The following is a 17,315-nucleotide window of genomic DNA, read 5'->3' as shown; positions in this document are numbered from 1 at the left end:
ATGTGACACAGAGTGTTGGATTGGATAGGCCATTGGCCTGATCCAACAGGGCTTCTCTTATGTTCTTATGTGACACAGAGTGTTGGACTGGATGGGCCATTGGCCTGATACAACAGGGCTTCTCTTATGTGTGACACAGGGTGTTGGATTGGATGGGCCATTGGCCTAATCCAACAGGGCTTCTCTTATGTTCTTATGTGACACAGAGTGTTGGATTGGATGGGCCATTGGCCTGATCCAACAGGGCTTCTCTTATGTTCTTATGTGACACAGAGTGTTGGACTGGATGGGCCATTGGCCTGATCCAACAGGGCTTCTCTTATGTATGACACAGAGTGTTGGACTGGATGGGCCATTGGCCTGATCCAACAGGGCTTCTCTTACGTTCTTATGTGTGACACAGAGTGTTGGACTGGATGGGCCATTGGCCTGATCCAACAGGGCTTCTCTTATGTTCTTATGTATGACACAGAGTGTTGGACTGGATGGGCCATTGGCCTGATCCAACAGGGCTTCTCTTATGTTCTTATGTGACACAGAGTGTTGGACTGGAGGGGCCATTGGCCTGATCCAACAGGGGCTTCTCTTATGTTCTTATGTGACACAGAGTGTTGGATTGGATGGGCCATTGGCCTGATCCAACAGGGCTTCTCTTATGTTCTTATGTTAACCTGACCTGCATCCCACCAGGTCAACCCAGGCTGGCAGGCTGCAATCGTTCGCCTCCCGGGCTCCTTGGCCCATTTGCCCCGCTTTATCGCAGAGCTGCCACAGTTTGCTGGCCGCTGGGCCGGGTGGTTCCTTTCCACGCGGAAGAGACATTGTCGCCCTGCTGGGAATGAGCCTTCTGACTCCAGTGCAACCAGACCCTGGTTTCAGCCTAAAGCCTCATGAGCAAATATTCCCTCTAAACTGTGGAGTCCTGTGAGCAAAAATTCTCCTTTGTGAGCTGGCGGCATTAAAGCTGAAAGCTACTGCATACATGAGTTTGCTCTGGGGCTATTTTTCCAGAGCTAAGTCAAAAAGGTGTGTGCCAGAGGGTAAAAAAACCCGTGAACTAGCTCACATCAACTCAGCTTAGAGGCAACACTGCTCCTGAGTGACACTTACCACAAGAGTGACTTCAAACCCTCCTCTTTGCCTCCCGCCCTGGCCCCAAAGACATCAGCAGCATCTGCTTGGGAAGCAGAAGGTCCCAGGTTCAATCCCTGGCATCTCCAAAAAAGGCAAATAGGTGTGAAAAACCTCAGCTTGAGGCCCTGGAGAGCCGCTGCCAGTCTGAGTAGACAATACGGACTTTGATGGACCGAAGGTCTGATTCAGTAGAAGGCAGCTTCATATGTTCATATGTGAAAAGAGAACAGGAAAACGCGAGCCGCAAACCAGCTAGGCAGGTGGCTTGCAAGTTGCAGCAGCTCCTCTGAAGACATTTGCGGGGAGAGGGGATTCAGATCCCAAGATGATTCACAGTGGCTCTGCTTCTTCCACACAAGCGGCCTCCTTACATTGGTTAACAGAAGTTTATACACAAGAGAGCTTCTAGGCCAGTTGTGTGTGTGTGTGTGTGTGAGAGAGAGAATACCTGGAAGTCATGGCGGCCTCTGGTAACTGACCCCTGCTGGGCGTCTAGAGGATACTCAGAGAAGTGGCTAAATAAAGCCTGCCTCTGTCCTCCCTATTGCTGGTATTCCAAGGAGGTCACCCATTCAAGTACTTGCCAGAGCCGACCCTGCTTAGCTTCCCAGACCTGTTGAGATTAGGCTTGCCTGGGCTATCCAGGACAGAGCTATCTAGGTCATTTCTGAGCGCCAAAGGAAACCTAGGAGATATCAAAGCTGCGGTTGTGGTGCATATTTGGCGCAGGAGCGCAGTCGTTGGTACTTTTTGTTGTTTTTGCTTCGTTTCTACTTCCCCTTCTTCCCACTGGAGACTCAAAGCGGCTTCCGTCATTCTCAGTTTGGTGTAGTGGTTAAGTGCGCGGACTCTTATCTGGGAGAACCGGGTTTGATTCCCCACTCCTCCACTTGCACCTGCTAGCATGGCCTTGGGTCAGCCATAGCTCTGGCAGAGGTTGTCCTTGAAAGGGCAGCTGCTGTGAGAGCCCTCTCCAGCCCCACCCACCTCACAGGGTGTCTGTTGTGGGGGAGGAAGGGAAAGGAGATTGTAGGCCGCTCTGAGCCTCTGTCCTTGAAAGGGCAGCTGCTGTAAGAGCTCTCTTAGCCCCACCCACCTCACAGGGTGTCTGTTGTGGGGGAGGAAGGTAAAGGAGATTGTAGCCCGCTCTGAGCCTCTGTCCTTGAAAGGGCAGGTGCTGTGAGAGCCCTCTGCAGCCCACCCACCTCACAGGGTGTTTGTTGTGGGGGAGGAAGGGAAAGGATATTGGGAGCCGCTCTGAGACTCTTCAGAGTGGAGGGCGGAATATAAATCCAATATCTTCATCTACCTCACAGGGTGTCTATTGTGGGGGAGGAAGGTAAAGGAGATTGTAGGCCGCTCTGAGACTCTGTCCTTGAAAGGGCAGCTACTGTGAGAGCCCTCTCAGCCCCACCCACCTCACAGGGGGGTCTGTTGTGGGGGAGGAAGGTAAAGGAGATTGTAGGCCGCTCTGAGCCTCTGTCCTTGAAAGGGCAGCTGCTGTGAGAGCCCTCTCAGCCCCACCCACCTCACAGGGGGTGTCTGTTGTGGGGGAGGAAGGTAAAGGAGATTGTAGGCCGCTGTGAGCCTCTGTCCTTGAAAGGGCAGCTGCTGTGAGGGCCCTCTCCAGCCCCACCCACCTCACAGGGTGTCTGTTGTGGGGGAGGAAGGTAAAGGAGATTGTGAGCCGCTTGGGGACTCTTCGGAGTGGAGGGCGGGATATAAATCCAATCATCTTCTTCAGCTTCTTCTTCACTTCCAACGATCCTAACAGCGTAGATCAAGGTAAGGGTGAGTGATTGGCCTCAAGTCACCCAACAAGCTTCCATGGGGATGTGAAGCCGGGTCTCCAAGATGCTGGTTGCGCGCTTGAACCATACCCCACACTGGCTTGCAATACCCTGTAGAATAACCCTGCGGCATAAATGCCCAGCTAGCTAGAACGCTCCCTCCTGCTGCTATTAACAGCCCTCCTCCTCCTCTGGGAAGAGATGCACAGCCTCGATGAGAAACCAGCTGCAGCTCAGACGGCGCTTCCTCGTCTGGCAGAGGGCGACCCTCTCCCCCTGTGGCTGCGGCCGCGGCCCTCCGATCGGGGGTTTTGCTGGGCTGCCGGAAAGGACCTCGCTCCCTCCCTCCTTCTCTGCACCGCACTGTCTCTGGCGGCTGCGAGGAGGGCGAGCTGCAACGGGACTAGGAGGCCCTCCCCGAGCCAGAGGTGTGGGCCCCTGCCCCTTCGCCCCCCTCAGGCCTTCTCGGCCCTTCCTGACTAGGAGGCCGCTCAGCGCCCGAAGGAGGGCGAGACTGGCAGGGAGGGCAGCCGGCGTGAGCAAGCCAGAAAGAGGCCTCGTCGCTCTCGGTGCCCTTCGTGAACATATGAAGCTGCCTTCTACTGAATCAGACCTTTGGTCCATCAAAGTCAGTATTGTCTTCTCAGACTGGCAGCGGCTCTCCAGGGTCTCAAGCTGAGGTTTTTCGCACCTCTTTGCCTGGACCCTTTTTTGGAGATGCCAGGGATTGAACCTGGGACCTTCTGCTTCCCAAGCAGATGCTCTACCACTGAGCCACCGTCCCTCCTACATATGAAGCTGCCTTCTACTGAATCAGACCCTTGGTCCATCAAAGTCAGTATTGTCTTCTCAGACTGGCAGCGGCTCTCCAGGGTCTCAAGCTGAGGTTTTTCACACCTATTTGCCTGGACCCTTTTTTGGAGATGCCAGGGATTGAACCTGGGACCTTCTGCTTCCCAAGCAGATGCTCTACCACTGAGCCACCGTCCCTCTCGATGCCCTTCGTAAAAGTGGTCCTTCGCGTCTCGGCGGCAGCGGCAGCCCAAATCCCCTCTCTTGGGACGTTTCAGCGCTTGCAGCCAGCTCGGGTTACTCTCGAGGAGCTACAACCCACTAGGGGTGCCAACTCCAGGTTAAGAAACTGCATCCGGGGATGGGGGGGGGGGAGCTTGGAGAACGAAGGAGCTTCAGTGGGGTACAATACTACAGGGCAAAGTGGGGGTCCACCCTCCGAAGCACCCTCTCTTTTCTCCAGTGGAACGGCTCTCTGTTTCTGGAAATCTATCATAGTCCTAGGAGATCTCCAGGTCCCGGCTGGAGGTTGGCAGCCCTACGAAGCGGCTGGGGCGTGAGCCCGCAAGGGTGTCCCCCCGCCCCAAACACCCCTGCTGCGACCTTCGCCCATAATGCAGTCAGGGCTGTCTTAACGCATGGGCCTGTTGGGCACTTGCCCCCACCAGCATAGGGGCTCCATACTTATCTGTGTATGATGCAGTACTAATAACCCGGTATTGAGAGTTTGTGACTATAGGAACGGAGAAGCTTTTTATTTGTGCAAGTGGAGAAAATGTTGAATGTAGTCTGGTAGACCTATACAAAGATCCCGAAGACCGTTGACTTCAAGCCAACACTAAAGCAATTCCCTGCTAAGAAATGCCGCAAATGCTTGCTGTAGGAAGAAATTTGTAGTCATTTCATACTGCGACATCTAATCTGCGGGGCTTCCTGAGTATTATTGCCTTTTCCAAGCCTCGTGTATTGTTCAAATGTTTATCGCGTCGATTAGTTGTTGCTTTGAATGTTTCAACACCAATTTTGTTGGAAGGGCCAATGAAATAAATATATATTTGATTTTATCGACCATTTACATTTGTATTCCTGTGAGTACTTGTCCTAGGGGCCCGGTGCGCTGCTTTGCCCGGGGCCCAAAATGCTGTTAAGACCGCCCTGAATGCAGTCACCGGGAGGAAGAGTCAAGTCCAATGTTCTCACCCCCCCCCCTTTGCTCAAAGGTCCCGCTGGTTCCCGAGGGAGGGGCTGCTGCCCCCTGCAAGCCTAAACACAGCTGAAGCCTTCCAAGGCTATTAGAGTTCACTTACTTAGCAGGGGTTAACTCATTTTAGGACTGCAGTGTCTATTTCTCTTGTCAGGACATGAGACTGGCCAGTAAAGGCGATTTGTTGTTGGGGGTTTTTTGTTTGTTTTTTAAGAAGAATTGCAGATTTATACCCCGCCCTTCTCTCTGAATTAGAGACTCAGAGCGGCTTACAATCTCCTATATCTTCTTCCCCCACAACAGACACCCTGTGAGGTGGGTGGGGCTGGAGAGGGCTCTCACAGCAGCTGCCCTTTCAAGGACAACCTCTGCCAGAGCTATGGCTGACCCAAGGCCATTCCAGCAGCTGCAAGTGGAGGAGTGGGGAATCAAACCCGGTTCTCCCAGATAAGAGTCCGCACACTTAACCACTACACCAAACTAGCTCTCTTAGTAAAGGCGATTTAATACGAAAGCTGGAACCCCAAGCGGGGAAGTCCAGCTGAAAGGGAGGAGCCGGGAAACCTAATCGCCGCCTTCGCTCTCCTGCGGTTGTGGCCGGGCTGCGGTCCAGTCGGCAGAGCCCCGCTTCAAGATCTTTCCCTGCAGCTCACCAGGCTGGATGGAAGCCAAGATTCCGTCGCGATCCTGTGCAGGTTTACTTGGAGGGGAGTCCGCCGGGCTTATTCCTGAATAAGTATGCACAGGATCGCATCAAAACCCAAAAATGTAAGTGATAAATTGTTGGAATGCACCAAGTAAAGGGCCAAATTGCTGAAAATACATATGTATATCCTAAATGCAATCAAAAATTCATGTATTTATCAAACGGTTAAAAGCATTTATGGGCCCGACTGAAGCCTCATTACAGGATAAAAATACCATATAGGCAAGTGAAAACTATTGTGACCCTACACATTTCAACTCAGGCCTTCTTCTGTGGTCAGCAATGTTTGCGCACATGGGCACAGGCGACAATAATAAAACAGTGCACAAGTTGATGTAGGACCAAAAAAGGAGTTTTCTGCTAAAGATCAATTTGCACAAGGCCTGAGAGTGTTTATGAGGCCTCCTAGAGTCTCCCCTTGAGCCATGCTCTCGGGGATGATGTTGCTATTGCATGCCTTCCGATTTTGCTCCCAAAAATACAGGTGTAGACAAGCGATCAGAGCCAACGTATCATCAATGGTGGGCATTTGAATAGCCTATATTCACATGCCACATTCATATGCACGGGTCGCAATACTTCCCTCTTACGTATACGGTATTTTTATTCTGTAACGAGGCTACAGTTGGGCCCATTCGTGTTTTCAACCATTTGATAAATCTGTATTTTCGATTACATTTTGTATATATATGTTTTTAGCAATTGGCCCTTGACTTGGTTTCTAACTTCCCTTTTTGGTTCTTGATTCACTTGGGGGGGGGGGGAGGTGGGTTGTGTCCCCCCCCCTCCATGCCTCGCCCAGACTTGCAGCAGCCTGAAAGCGGTGAGGTCAGATTGGCCGGGCGGGCGGAGGTTGTGGCGGCTTGCTGGGTTGGCACAGCGACGGGGTGGGCGGGAGGCGGCGGAGAGCCAAGGACTGGGACGCGGCAGGATGACTCCAAGTCACGCTCTTTAATGCCCAGGCAGCAGCCCCCCCCTCACCCCTCGGGCTTCCCCTCTGCGTCGTCCAGCAGAGAAGGGCACCGACGCCCCGCAGAACCCAGCGGCAGCCGGACAAAGAACAGACAGCGCGTCCCAGCAGACCGTCGAGGGGGGGGGGGGTTAGTGCACAACGCGGCGACGGGGAGCTTCTTGGCACCCCAGCGGTAGCTGGCTGACTTCTTTCCGGCCGGTGGGCCCCGGCTCTGGTGCGGCGCAGTCCCTCTGCCTCGCCCCCCCCCCCAAGGTCCGGCAGGGGAAGAGGCGGGAGGTGTCCGTGATGGAAACACGCACACACACACACACACACACGCACACACGATTAAGTAACCCCGCAAAGGGACCCTGTTTCCCAACACCTAGCTAGCTTCCGACTGGAGCTGAAATGGATCCCTATTCAGGGCTTTGCAAGAGCAGGTTTCTGGATTTTGGGGGCGGGGGGCGGTGGGGTGGGAGAGGTGCCTGTTAATAAACAAGACCCCCCCCCCCACTGGCCCTGAAGTGGAACCAGGGGGTAGCTCAGGGGTCCCCAGCCCTTTTGGAGCCTGTGGGTCCCTTTGGACTTCTGACACCGGGCGGTGGGCACAACCACAAAAGGGCTGTTGCAAGATCTGGAGTCTAGCACAAAATGCCCGGGAGCGAGGGGGAGTTTGCACCGCAAGGCTTCAATATTTCAGACAGAGGCTCTGTTTAAAAGGACGCCTTTTAGCCTGCACCGCCGATCGGAAGCCCCGTTGGGCAAAAGCCCCACCCGCTTTCACTTGGCCGGAGCTAGGAAAGGGGTTGGGGGGGGCACCAGGTGGAGGACCCCGCTGGCTGCTGTCGGCAAATGTGACCTTGCGGCTTTGCTCGCAGATGGCGGCACCTCCCGATCCCGGCGCTCCTTTGGTTTTCATCAGGCAAAGGCCCAAACCCGCATTCCCTGGCCCGTCCCAGAAACCGGGGGCTTCGGCCTGACCCCGAAGAAGGTGCTTCCCTTGGGCGACAGGGTCCGACCCACGGTGGCCCCGGGGAAGGGGCCGGGGCCACCACCTTGAGGCCGGGCAGCCTCTCTCCAATGGCTGGGACACGTCCCGCCCGTGGCTGGGGACGACGGCTCCGGGACTCCTACCAGGCGCGGATGCCGTGCAAGGTGGCCATGCCCGCGGTCCCTTGCGGGATGGAGGTGGGCACGGGGTTCAAGTCTCCCACGCCGAAGTTCATGAAGTTGCCGCCGGCGGGCGCGGGCTGGACGCCTTGCACGCCCGGGTAGCTGCAGCTGTAGGTGGCGTTGCAGGCGGCGCCGTTGTAGCCGCTGTAGGGCGGGTAGGCGCTGTAGGGGTAGGGGTTGAGGCTGACGTTGTAGGGGGAGCTGTAGGGCGAGGAGTCCCCCAGGCAGGGCTTGCCGTCGCGGACCAGCACGGGCACGGCGATGCGCCGCGGCGGAGGGGGGAGGCCCACCAGCTCCAGACTTTGGTCCTGCCGCTGCCGCTTGCACTTGTAGCGGCGGTTCTGGAACCAGATCTTCACCTGCGTGGAAGTCAGCTTCAGCACGTTGGCCAGGTGGTCCCGCTCCGGGGCCGAGAGGTACTTCTGCTGCTTGAAGCGGCGCTCCAGCTCGTACACCTGCGCCTGCGAGAAGAGCACGCGGGGTTTCCGGCGCTTCCTCTGCCGGGGCCGCTCGGGATCCTCGGCCTCCCTCTTCTCCTGCTCCAGGGACTTCTGCAGGGCGCACAGATCTGCAGGGGAGCGAACAGACAACGCCCGGCGGCCGGTTAGACCAAGCAGAAGGAGCCCAGCCCAGCGGCTCTCGTGCCCCTCGTCCCCCTGGTCAGAGATGGACCTTCACACCCCTACGGGAGCCTAAGCCCCTTCTCCTCTCCTCCTTCTTTATCTTCGCAACGATCCTAACTAGTGGGTTGGTTTTATTGAACTTCCATGGTGCTGGGGGAGATTCGAACCTGGGCCCCCCAGATCCTAGCCGGATGCTCTAACCGCTACCTACGGGAGCCTAAGCCCCTTCTCCTCTCCTCCTTCTTTATCTTCACAACAATCCTAACTAGTGGGTTGGTTTTATTGAACTTCCATGGTGCTGGGGGGGATTCGAACCTGGGTCCCCCAGATCCTATCCGGATGCTCTAACCACTACCTACGGGAGCCTAAGCCCCTTCTCCTCTCCTCCTTTTTTATCTTCGCAACAATCCTAACAAGTGGGTTGGTTTTATTGAACTTCCATGGTGCTGGGGGGGGGGGGGGGGATTCGAACCTGGGGCTCCCAGATCCTAGCCGGATGCTCTAACCACTACCTACGGGAGCCTAAGCCCCTTCTCCTATCCTCCTTCTTTATCTTCACAACAATCCTAACTAGTGGGTTGGTTTTATTGAACTTCCATGGTGCTTGGGGGGATTCGAACCTGGGGCCCCCAGATCCTAGCCGGATGCTCTAACCACTACCTACGGGAGCCTAAGCCCTTTCTCCTCTCCTCCTTGTTTATCTTCGCAATAATTCTAACCAGTGGGTTGGTTTTATTGAACTTCCATGGTGCTGGGGGGGATTCGAACCTGGGCCCCCCAGATCCTAGCCGGATGCTCTAACCACTACCACAGCGAGAGAAAGCCAAACTTCCCGAGACTGACATGGGATCACCAAAGATACCCCGCCCCCCAGGTCTGCGGATGGTCTTCTATTAGATCGGGACATTTGTTGTTTCTTGGTGTCGATGTGCGGCGGGCATGAGGTGTGGGCGGGGTAGACTAGAAAGGTCCAGATCCTCATTCAGCTATGAAAACTCGCTGGGTGCCCTCACCTCGGACAGCGAACATCTCTCACTCCCATGTAGCGGCAAGGCACCCAGAATAGGGTACAGGGAAGGGCGCGAGAGAGAGATGGCTGCGCTCCTTAGATGCAACCTGAGAGGGCCCTCCACCCTTCGGTTCTGCTTTTTCTGGCTTATGGGATAGGAAGAGAGCAGAATCGGCGGGCGTGTGAAGGATACAGGCGCTACTCCTGCACCCTGGGAAGGTGGCAGCTTGAGCCCTGCAGCTCACTCCCTCGCCAGCCAAGAGAAGGGCCCAGGCAGCCCACCCACTAACAACAGAACTGGCCCCGGGGAGAAGAAGGCCTTCAGGGATCGCAGGCTTGCTGCTGGTATCCCCTCCTTCCCAAGCGCCGCGCTCCAGAACCTTCCGGAGAAGAAAAGGGAAAGGAAAGGTCCCCTGTGCAAGCACCGGTCGTTTCCGACTCTGGGGGTGACGTCGCTTTCACAACGTTTTCACAGCAGGCTTTTTACGGGGTGGTTTGCCATTGCCTTCCCCAGTCCTCTACACTTTCCCCCCTCCGCAGCAAGCTGGGGACTCATTTGACCGACCTCGGAAGGGTGGCAGGCTGAGTCAACCTCGAGCCGGCTACCTCAAAACCCAGCTTCGGCCGGGGATCGAACTCAGGTCGTGAGCAGAGCTTAGGACTGCGGTACTGCAGCTTTAACACTCCGCGCCACCAGGCTCTCTGGAGAAGGGAAAGGGTTTTTCCAAAGAAGGGCTCTATCGTCTTGTTATACATATAGGCGGCTGGACTCCAGCGGGCTTGAAGAAACCAACCGCGTGTAGGATTGCGGCCACACCGTCTTTTGGATCTTGGTTTATCAGCTAAAACCGCTCCTAACGCGCTTTTTAATTGACGCTAAAGTTTAATTGAGGCCTGGGTATTCTGCTTCGTGCTCACTTTCGGAAGGAAACGAATTAAGAGGTGGTGAGATAACCAGGCTCCCCTCCCCCTTTCAGTGTTCGAATGTCACCCTTAACACCCGAGTCCTGCATTCGGATTCTGCAGCCTGATCTACACGATCCCACCCCTACACCGATTTGGATGTCAGCTATTTCGGCTACGAAGAGCTATACAGTCACAATATGTCATGACCTGACTGGATTTGCCGCCGAAATCTGGCAGGATCCAGCCGAAATCAGGCACTCTCGGAGCCGATGACTTCGCCGGGAAAAGTTAACCCTTAACACAGGTTTCACTTGGACTGGGGCTCAGGCGCGGGAATCCAGCCCCTTCGACGCATCCGAAACCCGCCGTGTATAGGTCAAAGTTAGAGTCCAGGGGGCACCTTTAAGACCAGCGGTGGTTTATCCCGAGTAAGTTTCCGTGGGCGCGTATATGCCTCGCCATTACAGATGTATTCCGAAAGAAGCCCTGCGCTTTAGGCCTTGTATTGGCATCCAAGAGATTTCCTTGCGAGTACAGAGGGTCAGGGGCACGAAGCCAAGTAACTGGGGGTGAATTGAGTCAGGCCCCAGAGATGCCCCGGCTTCTTTCAGAGGGAATTCCGATCTGCTCTCTGGAAAACGAGCCCGATTTGGGGGTTTAACAAAAGACCAGGCGCAACTTTACATTGGAGGCAGGCGACAGGGGTTTCCTCTCATTCCTTTCCGCTAGAAAAGGAGAATAAAGTGTAACTAAAGGGTGCCAGCCGCAACGCCCGGCCCTGCCGCCGGTCACCCAGGGTCCAATAGGGTTTGATGCCGGCACCCAGATCTTCTCGACCGGGGACAGGGGGGTGTTCCTATAAGAACATAAGAGAAGCCATGTGGGATCAGGCCAATGGCCCATCCAGTCCAACACTCTGTGTCACACAGTGGCCCAAAAAATTATATCTATCTATCTATCTATCTATCTATCTATCTATCTTGAAGCTGTCTATGCTTGTAGCCGCCACCACCTCCTGTGGCAGTGAATTCCACATGTTAATCACCCTTTGGATGAAGAAATACTTCCTTTTATCCGTTTTAACCTGTCTGCTCAGCAATTTCATCGAATGCCCACGAGTTCTTGTATTGAGAGAAAGGCAGAAAAGGACTTCTTTCTCTACCTTCTCCATCCCATGCATAATCTTGTAAACCTCTCTCATGTCACCCCGCAGGCGACATTTCTCCAAGCTAAAGAGCCCCAAGCGTTTCAACCTTTCTTCATAGGGAAAGTATTCCGACCCTTTAATCATTCTAGTTGCCCTTTTCTGAACTTTTTCCAATGCTATACTATCCCTCTATCATGTCACCCCGCAGTCGACGTTTCTCAAAGCTAAAGAGTCCCAAGCGTTTCAACCATTCTTCATAGGGAAAGTGCTCCAGCCCTTTAATCATTCTAGTTGCCCTTCTCTGGACTTTCTCCAATGCTATACTATCCTTTTTGAGGTGCGGTGACCAGAATTGCACACAGTATTCCAAACGAGAGCGCACCATCGATTTATACAGGGGCATTCTAATATTTCCAGGGCTTTCCCAACGCCTTTGATTCCTACCCAAGAAACCTATTTCGGACCTGGAGGCTTTACTTCTGATTCGTTTTTCTTTTCTTTCCTTTAAAAAAAAAATGCTCCCGCTAGGTAGCCGTGCTGGTCTGGAGCAAAAGAACGACGTTCGAGTTCAGGGGTACCTTTCAGGCCAACCGTGTTTAATTCTGAGCATAAGTTTTCGTGTGCATGCACATGGATCTGAGAAAGTGTGCAGGCAAAAACGAAAGCGTATACCCAGAATCAAACACGGTTGGTCTGAAAGGCGCCCCTGGACTCAAATTCGGTTCTTTCAAGGTGATTGAATAAAACTGGAGTCCAGCGGCACCTTTAAGACCAACGAAGTGTTACTCGAGGCGTGAGCTTTCGTGCGCGCACCCACTTCTTCAGACGGAAAGACTAAAATGATTGTAATCCCTCATTTGCAACAGGGTGTTAACATTCCAGGGTACACCCTGTATGTCCTCTGGATCCTGCCAGATTTCAGCCGCAAATCCAGTCAGGTCATTACATATTGGGACCGGAGAGCTCAACGAGCATGCAAGCCCCAGCGCTGATTTCCCAAAGGACTTTCAGTACCGACGATCCCTGAAGGGTCTTTCCCAGCAGGGCTAGGGAGCGGAGGTAAAAGAACTGGAAGTGGGGGGGGGCGGCACGGTTCAAGAGGTTTGCAGCTGCTTAAAGGCCCCCCTTACAACCCTCTGGAAGCCAGCGGGAAGCGCTTCCCGTTCAGGAATGCAAAATAATGAACACGATCCGATCACAATCCTTTATGTTCTTACTTGGGGGGGGGGGCCTTACTTTCGAGTATGGGGGGCTCCTGTTGAAATAATTGTTGCTCGTTTTTAAAGAGTGCCGGAGAACTTTTGCTTTCTTTTCTTGCCAAGCACATCATTTTATCGATGTATTGCCGGAATGATCTGGCTGGAAGGACCCTTCGAGGTGATTTTCTGTCTCGGCGGCGCCTTGGGAACTCCTGGGCCGGGAGGCTGCAATACCGGCCGCCCTGAAATGTGTGGTCGGTGAGTTTCGCCTTTTCTTCCACGCTAACGTGGGAACGGAAACAAGCTGGGTGTTTTCACACCCGCTAAATAAAGCACTTTCGAGCCACCTTCCATGAACTTGGCAACTGGATTTTTGCGGCGTGAAAAAAAAAATCCACTTGCAAACAGTCACTGGATTGATACGGCGTTATTTAGCATGTCTGAAAGCACCCCAAGATCTAAGTCTGATCCACAATCAAAACCGGAGTTAGGTGGGGGTTTTTTTTTTAGCTGAATCTGAAAAGCAGGTTAAACTTAAAAGCAACTTTAGTATCGGAAAAGCCCTCTTCAAAGCCATGCAATTTAGCATCCCAGGCTTCTTTCAGTGAACTCGCAGGCGAGACTACTCAGGAGTCAAGACCAACTGCCTTCAGCGGGACTTACTTTTCCGGGAAGGGAACTCCGTCTGTGGCTGAGTTATGCTCGCAACTGACTATTCAGGTAGACTCAGCAAGGAGCATATGAACATATGAAGCTGCCTTCTACTGAATCAGACCCTGGGTCCATCAAAGTCAGTATTGTCTTCTCAGACTGTCAGCGGCTCTCCAGGGTCTCAAGCTGAGGGTTTTTACACCTATTTGCCTGAACCCTTTTTTGGAGATGCCGGGGATTGAACCTGGGACCTTCTGCTTCCCAAGCAGATGCTCTACCACTGAGCCACCATCCCTCCCCTGCTCTCCAGGGTCTCAAGCTGAGGGTTTTTACACCTATTTGCCTGAACCCTTTTTTGGAGATGCCGGGGATGGAGCCTGGGACCTTCTGCTTCCCAAGCAGATGCTCTACCACTGAGCCACCGTCCCTCCCTAAGGAAACACACACACACACACACACACACACAGACACACACACACACAAAAAGACTTTCAATGAAGTAGTGCGTATTGTCACTCTCAGATGCTCACAATCGAAGCATTGCATCATACCTTCTACAGACTCAAATACTGACAGTCCAGGTCCTTTGTGGATGGGACCGACGGCTTCTTCCTAGGCTCCACCGGCCTGCCTCCGCCTTCCCGGGCTTCTCTCTCACAAAACTCCTCCAGGCAAATGGAAAACTTCCTCTGCATGCCGCAAGAGCTCCCAGAACAGAGCTCTTCCTCCCACCCCCAAATTTAGGTTGAAGGACATTTGAGGCTGCTCCTAAATTCCAGTCCCGAGGCTTCACATTTTTTTGGCGCCGAAATATTTAACCTGCACCCAACGAGGAAAGGCGGGAGAGACATATTGCACCAAATGAATCGCTAAAGAACCGCGACCCTGGGAAGCGAAATCAACCGGAGGGGAACAAGATCTGAGCGAGGTGAGGGGACTCTGAAGAAGGCTTGAACCGCCCCGGCCGGGGGCTGAGCCTTGAGCAGCGAAGGGCCTCCACCACGCCGGCTCCACGAGTAGGATGGGTGGGCGGAACTGTTGTCTGGTATAATAGAAAGGGTAGATCGTAGATCAAAACCGTCTAGGGCTATTCTTTTATCGGAACCACTGTACTACCTAGACTCTGGGTACTATTGGGGTTACGATAAAATAATAGTGACGGCTACGACATCAACAAGAGTAATAGTAATAACAACGCCGATACTACGACGACGAAGTGATGGCGTTCAATAGTAACATTTTTATATGGTGTGCAACACGAAATTTGGGAGAAGCTCAGAGGCTTCCTCGTCGAAAGGGAGGCTGCGGCCCTCCGGCCGTCGGTGATCTGGGAATTCCGCGGGATTCGCTCTCACTTCTGAATAGACCTCAAGAGGACCGCGTCTTCCGGCAGTTTCTCTTGAGGGGGGTTTGAGGGGAGCCATCGGAAAGAAGGCCGGTGTGTGTGGGGGAGATTGCCCAGTCACCTCGAGGGGATTCATTTCTCAAGTCAATCGCAGCGCTCTGAACCAGACTAATAAGGATCGTGTTGTAAGCGAGCAACGAATGGGGAGGAGGCAGTGCCCGCGAACCCAAGAGGCGGCCTCCGAGAGCCCTCTCCCTCGCTTCCTCCCAGTCCTTCCTCTGCGAGAGGGAGAGGAGGAGAAGTCCTAACCTACCTCGCGGGGCCGTTGTAAGGGCTCTACAATAACGTCCGCGAAGCATTTTGAACGCCGCAAGGTTTTGCCCGGGGCAGCTGCTTCTCAGAGGGAAGACGCAGGCAGAAAGCTGACATTTGAGTGCCACATCCGGCGTGATGGATCCTCGTGGTCACCCTGACCGTCCGCGTTTTACTCGGGTGCGCGCCCCACGGCATCCGAGGGGATTCACATCCCCTAAACAGGCCCGGGGGATTGTCCAAACAGCCTTCCCGCCCTCTGGGATCTAGGGCAGGCGCGGGCGGGCAGCAGGGTCTGGACTCGGAGACGGCGGCGGCATTCGCTCGGCTGGGTCCCAGGGCAGAACTTCTGGGAAAAACAGGGTTTCACTCGCCTGGAACTGTCGTTCATCGACGGCTTCAGCGCAGACACACCCTGGGGCTGCGCGGGAAGACGGCCGATGGACGCATTTTAACAGTAACAGGATTTGGAGAGAAGGAGGAGGAAGAAAGAAACCCGGCCGGCGTCTCCAGTCTACGAGGCAGTCCTCGAGGTTCCGCCGAGTGGCCGCTCATTTGAGGCCACCCCGTCGGGTTTCCAAGGCAAGGGAGCAGCGGCAGAGGTGACCGGCGCCCCGGGCCTGCTACGTCCGGCTCGACTGGAGTTTCCGCAGGGGAAAGAAAGTGGCCTTCTTGGGGAGGGGGGGGGGGTGCAGCCCGCGAGCAAGCGAGAAAAAGTCTCCCAGACGGCGGGGGGGGGGGGCGGCTGGGACTGGTGGGGATTGGGCTGGAGGGGTTTGCTGGGGGGCTCCTTCTCTGGGCTCTAGTCCGCGGCTCCCGGAGCCGGATCAGCGCCTGGGTTTCTGGCTGCCCTCCCGCCCCCCGCCCCCAACTCCGCCGCGCGGCCCGGGTTACCTTTCTTGTCGGCCTTGGGCTCCTTGGCCGCGTCCATGTGGGCGTAGAAGGGGCCGTCGGGGAAAGGCGCGTTGCCCTTGGGCGCCTCCTGGGCCGTCGGCGGGTAGGTCTCCTGCTTGAAGGCGGCCAGCATGCAAGAGGGCGGCGGCGAGGCCAGGCCCGAGAGCTCCAGCGAGGCCAAGGCGCCGGGCTGCTGCTGCTGCTGCTCCAGGCTGAGGATGTCCTTGACCGAGAAAGGCGTGCTGCTGGCCACCGGGCTGGGGAACATGGTGGGGAGCGGGCGGCGGGCAGGCAGGCAGCGGCACCCCGGCGGGCGGCCAGCCTCAGGGGTCCCCGGCGCCCGCCCAGCGGCCAGAGGGGCGCCTGGGGGCAGCAGGGGCGGCCGCGAGTCCCGCACTGGGCGGCAGGTAGCGCGGCGGACGGCAAGGCGAGCGGGGGGCGGGGCCAGGCGCGGCAGGGGGCGGGGCCTGAGACGGCCCGGGCGGGCCCGCCTAATATAGGCACAGCGGCGGCGGCGGCAGCCTCCTCCGAGAGCCCAGGCCCTCCGCCACGCGGAGAGGCCGCTGCAGGCTCCAGAGGGCTGGCAGGCGAAGCCCAGGCAGGGTGGCGCAGAAGCAGTGGGCTCCTGCGACGGGTGGGGATGGGGCTGGAGGGGGCTCGCTGGGGGGCTCCTTCTCTGGGCTCCAGGCCGCGGCTGCAGACTGTTCATGTGACAGCGCTCCTGTTCCTGGGGCAGTGTGGGAGCGGTCCTTGGAATGTGTGCCCCACGAGACTCCACCGCGAAGATCTCTTAGGATGCAATTCCAAGGATGCTTTCCGGAAGGGAGGGAGGGAGAGCATCTGCTTGGCACACAGAGGGTCCCAGGTCCGGTCCGTGGCAGGAAGAAGTGAGGCGCCAGATCTCCTCTGCCCGGGACCCCGGAGAGCGGCTGCCAGGCTGAGTGAGCCACAGTTCCGGCCTGGTTGGACCCCGACGCTCTGCTGCAAACAGTGTCGGGCAGCCTGCGTGTGCCTGTGCCCGGGATAGCTTTGCTTAAAGCGCTCTTGGGAAGGGGTGTCCTTCTGCTGTAAGGCCAGGGCCCATGAGGTTAGAGGGTGGCGGTGGGGCGGGAGTCATCCAGCGATGCAGCAGGCTTAGATTCACCTGCCGTGTTGTCATCCTTCCTTGCTCCAAGGAGCTCAGTACCGTGAACACTGCCTTTGCTCTGCCCTGACAGCACCTCCCCATGGTTTCAGGCACACAAAGCGCCCACTCTGACCACTCACGCTTGCGCGGAATCCGTGCAAAGCTGCCCCGAGACAGACATAGGCTCCGGTGGTTTTCCAAGGGCCCTTCCTTTGGTTGAGTGACAGTCAAGAGAATGGGTAGCAATACTGAAGTGAGGCCGGAAATTGGGCATATCTACAGAGGATTGCCATTGATTTCCAATTCAGGGACACCCGCTGGAGAAATCCACCCCCCCCCCCCCCACACA

At 55.6% G+C, this 17,315-nt stretch overlaps 1 protein-coding gene across 1 annotated transcript; it reads right to left on the bottom strand.

The window, feature by feature from the left end:
- Window positions 1-7,688: 7,688 nt before the first annotated feature.
- Window positions 7,689-16,108, bottom strand: NKX2-5 (NK2 homeobox 5). Its single transcript, XM_060240575.1, has 2 exons — window positions 15,841-16,108; window positions 7,689-8,322 (listed from the first exon to the last, which is right to left on the bottom strand). Exons 1-2 carry the CDS (start codon window positions 16,106-16,108, stop codon window positions 7,712-7,714), a joined length of 879 nt encoding a protein of 292 aa, XP_060096558.1. The 3' UTR covers window positions 7,689-7,711.
- Between the last annotated feature and the right edge of the window lie 1,207 nt (window positions 16,109-17,315).

The sequence above is a fragment of the Heteronotia binoei genome, chromosome 5 (assembly GCF_032191835.1).
Source record: "Heteronotia binoei isolate CCM8104 ecotype False Entrance Well chromosome 5, APGP_CSIRO_Hbin_v1, whole genome shotgun sequence".
Lineage (NCBI taxonomy): Eukaryota > Metazoa > Chordata > Lepidosauria > Squamata > Gekkonidae > Heteronotia > Heteronotia binoei.
This window is presented reverse-complemented; position numbering and strand designations above follow the sequence as displayed.

Excerpts from the sequence above, each read along its gene's own strand:
- NKX2-5 (XM_060240575.1), bottom strand. The coding sequence starts at position 16,108 with ATGTTCCCCAGCCCGGTGGCCAGCAGCACGCCTTTCTCGGTCAAGGAC. Across the intron at positions 8,323-15,840 it reads GCCCAAGGCCGACAAGAAAG|ATCTGTGCGCCCTGCAGAAG; the intron begins GTAACCCGGGCC and ends GCTCCCCTGCAG.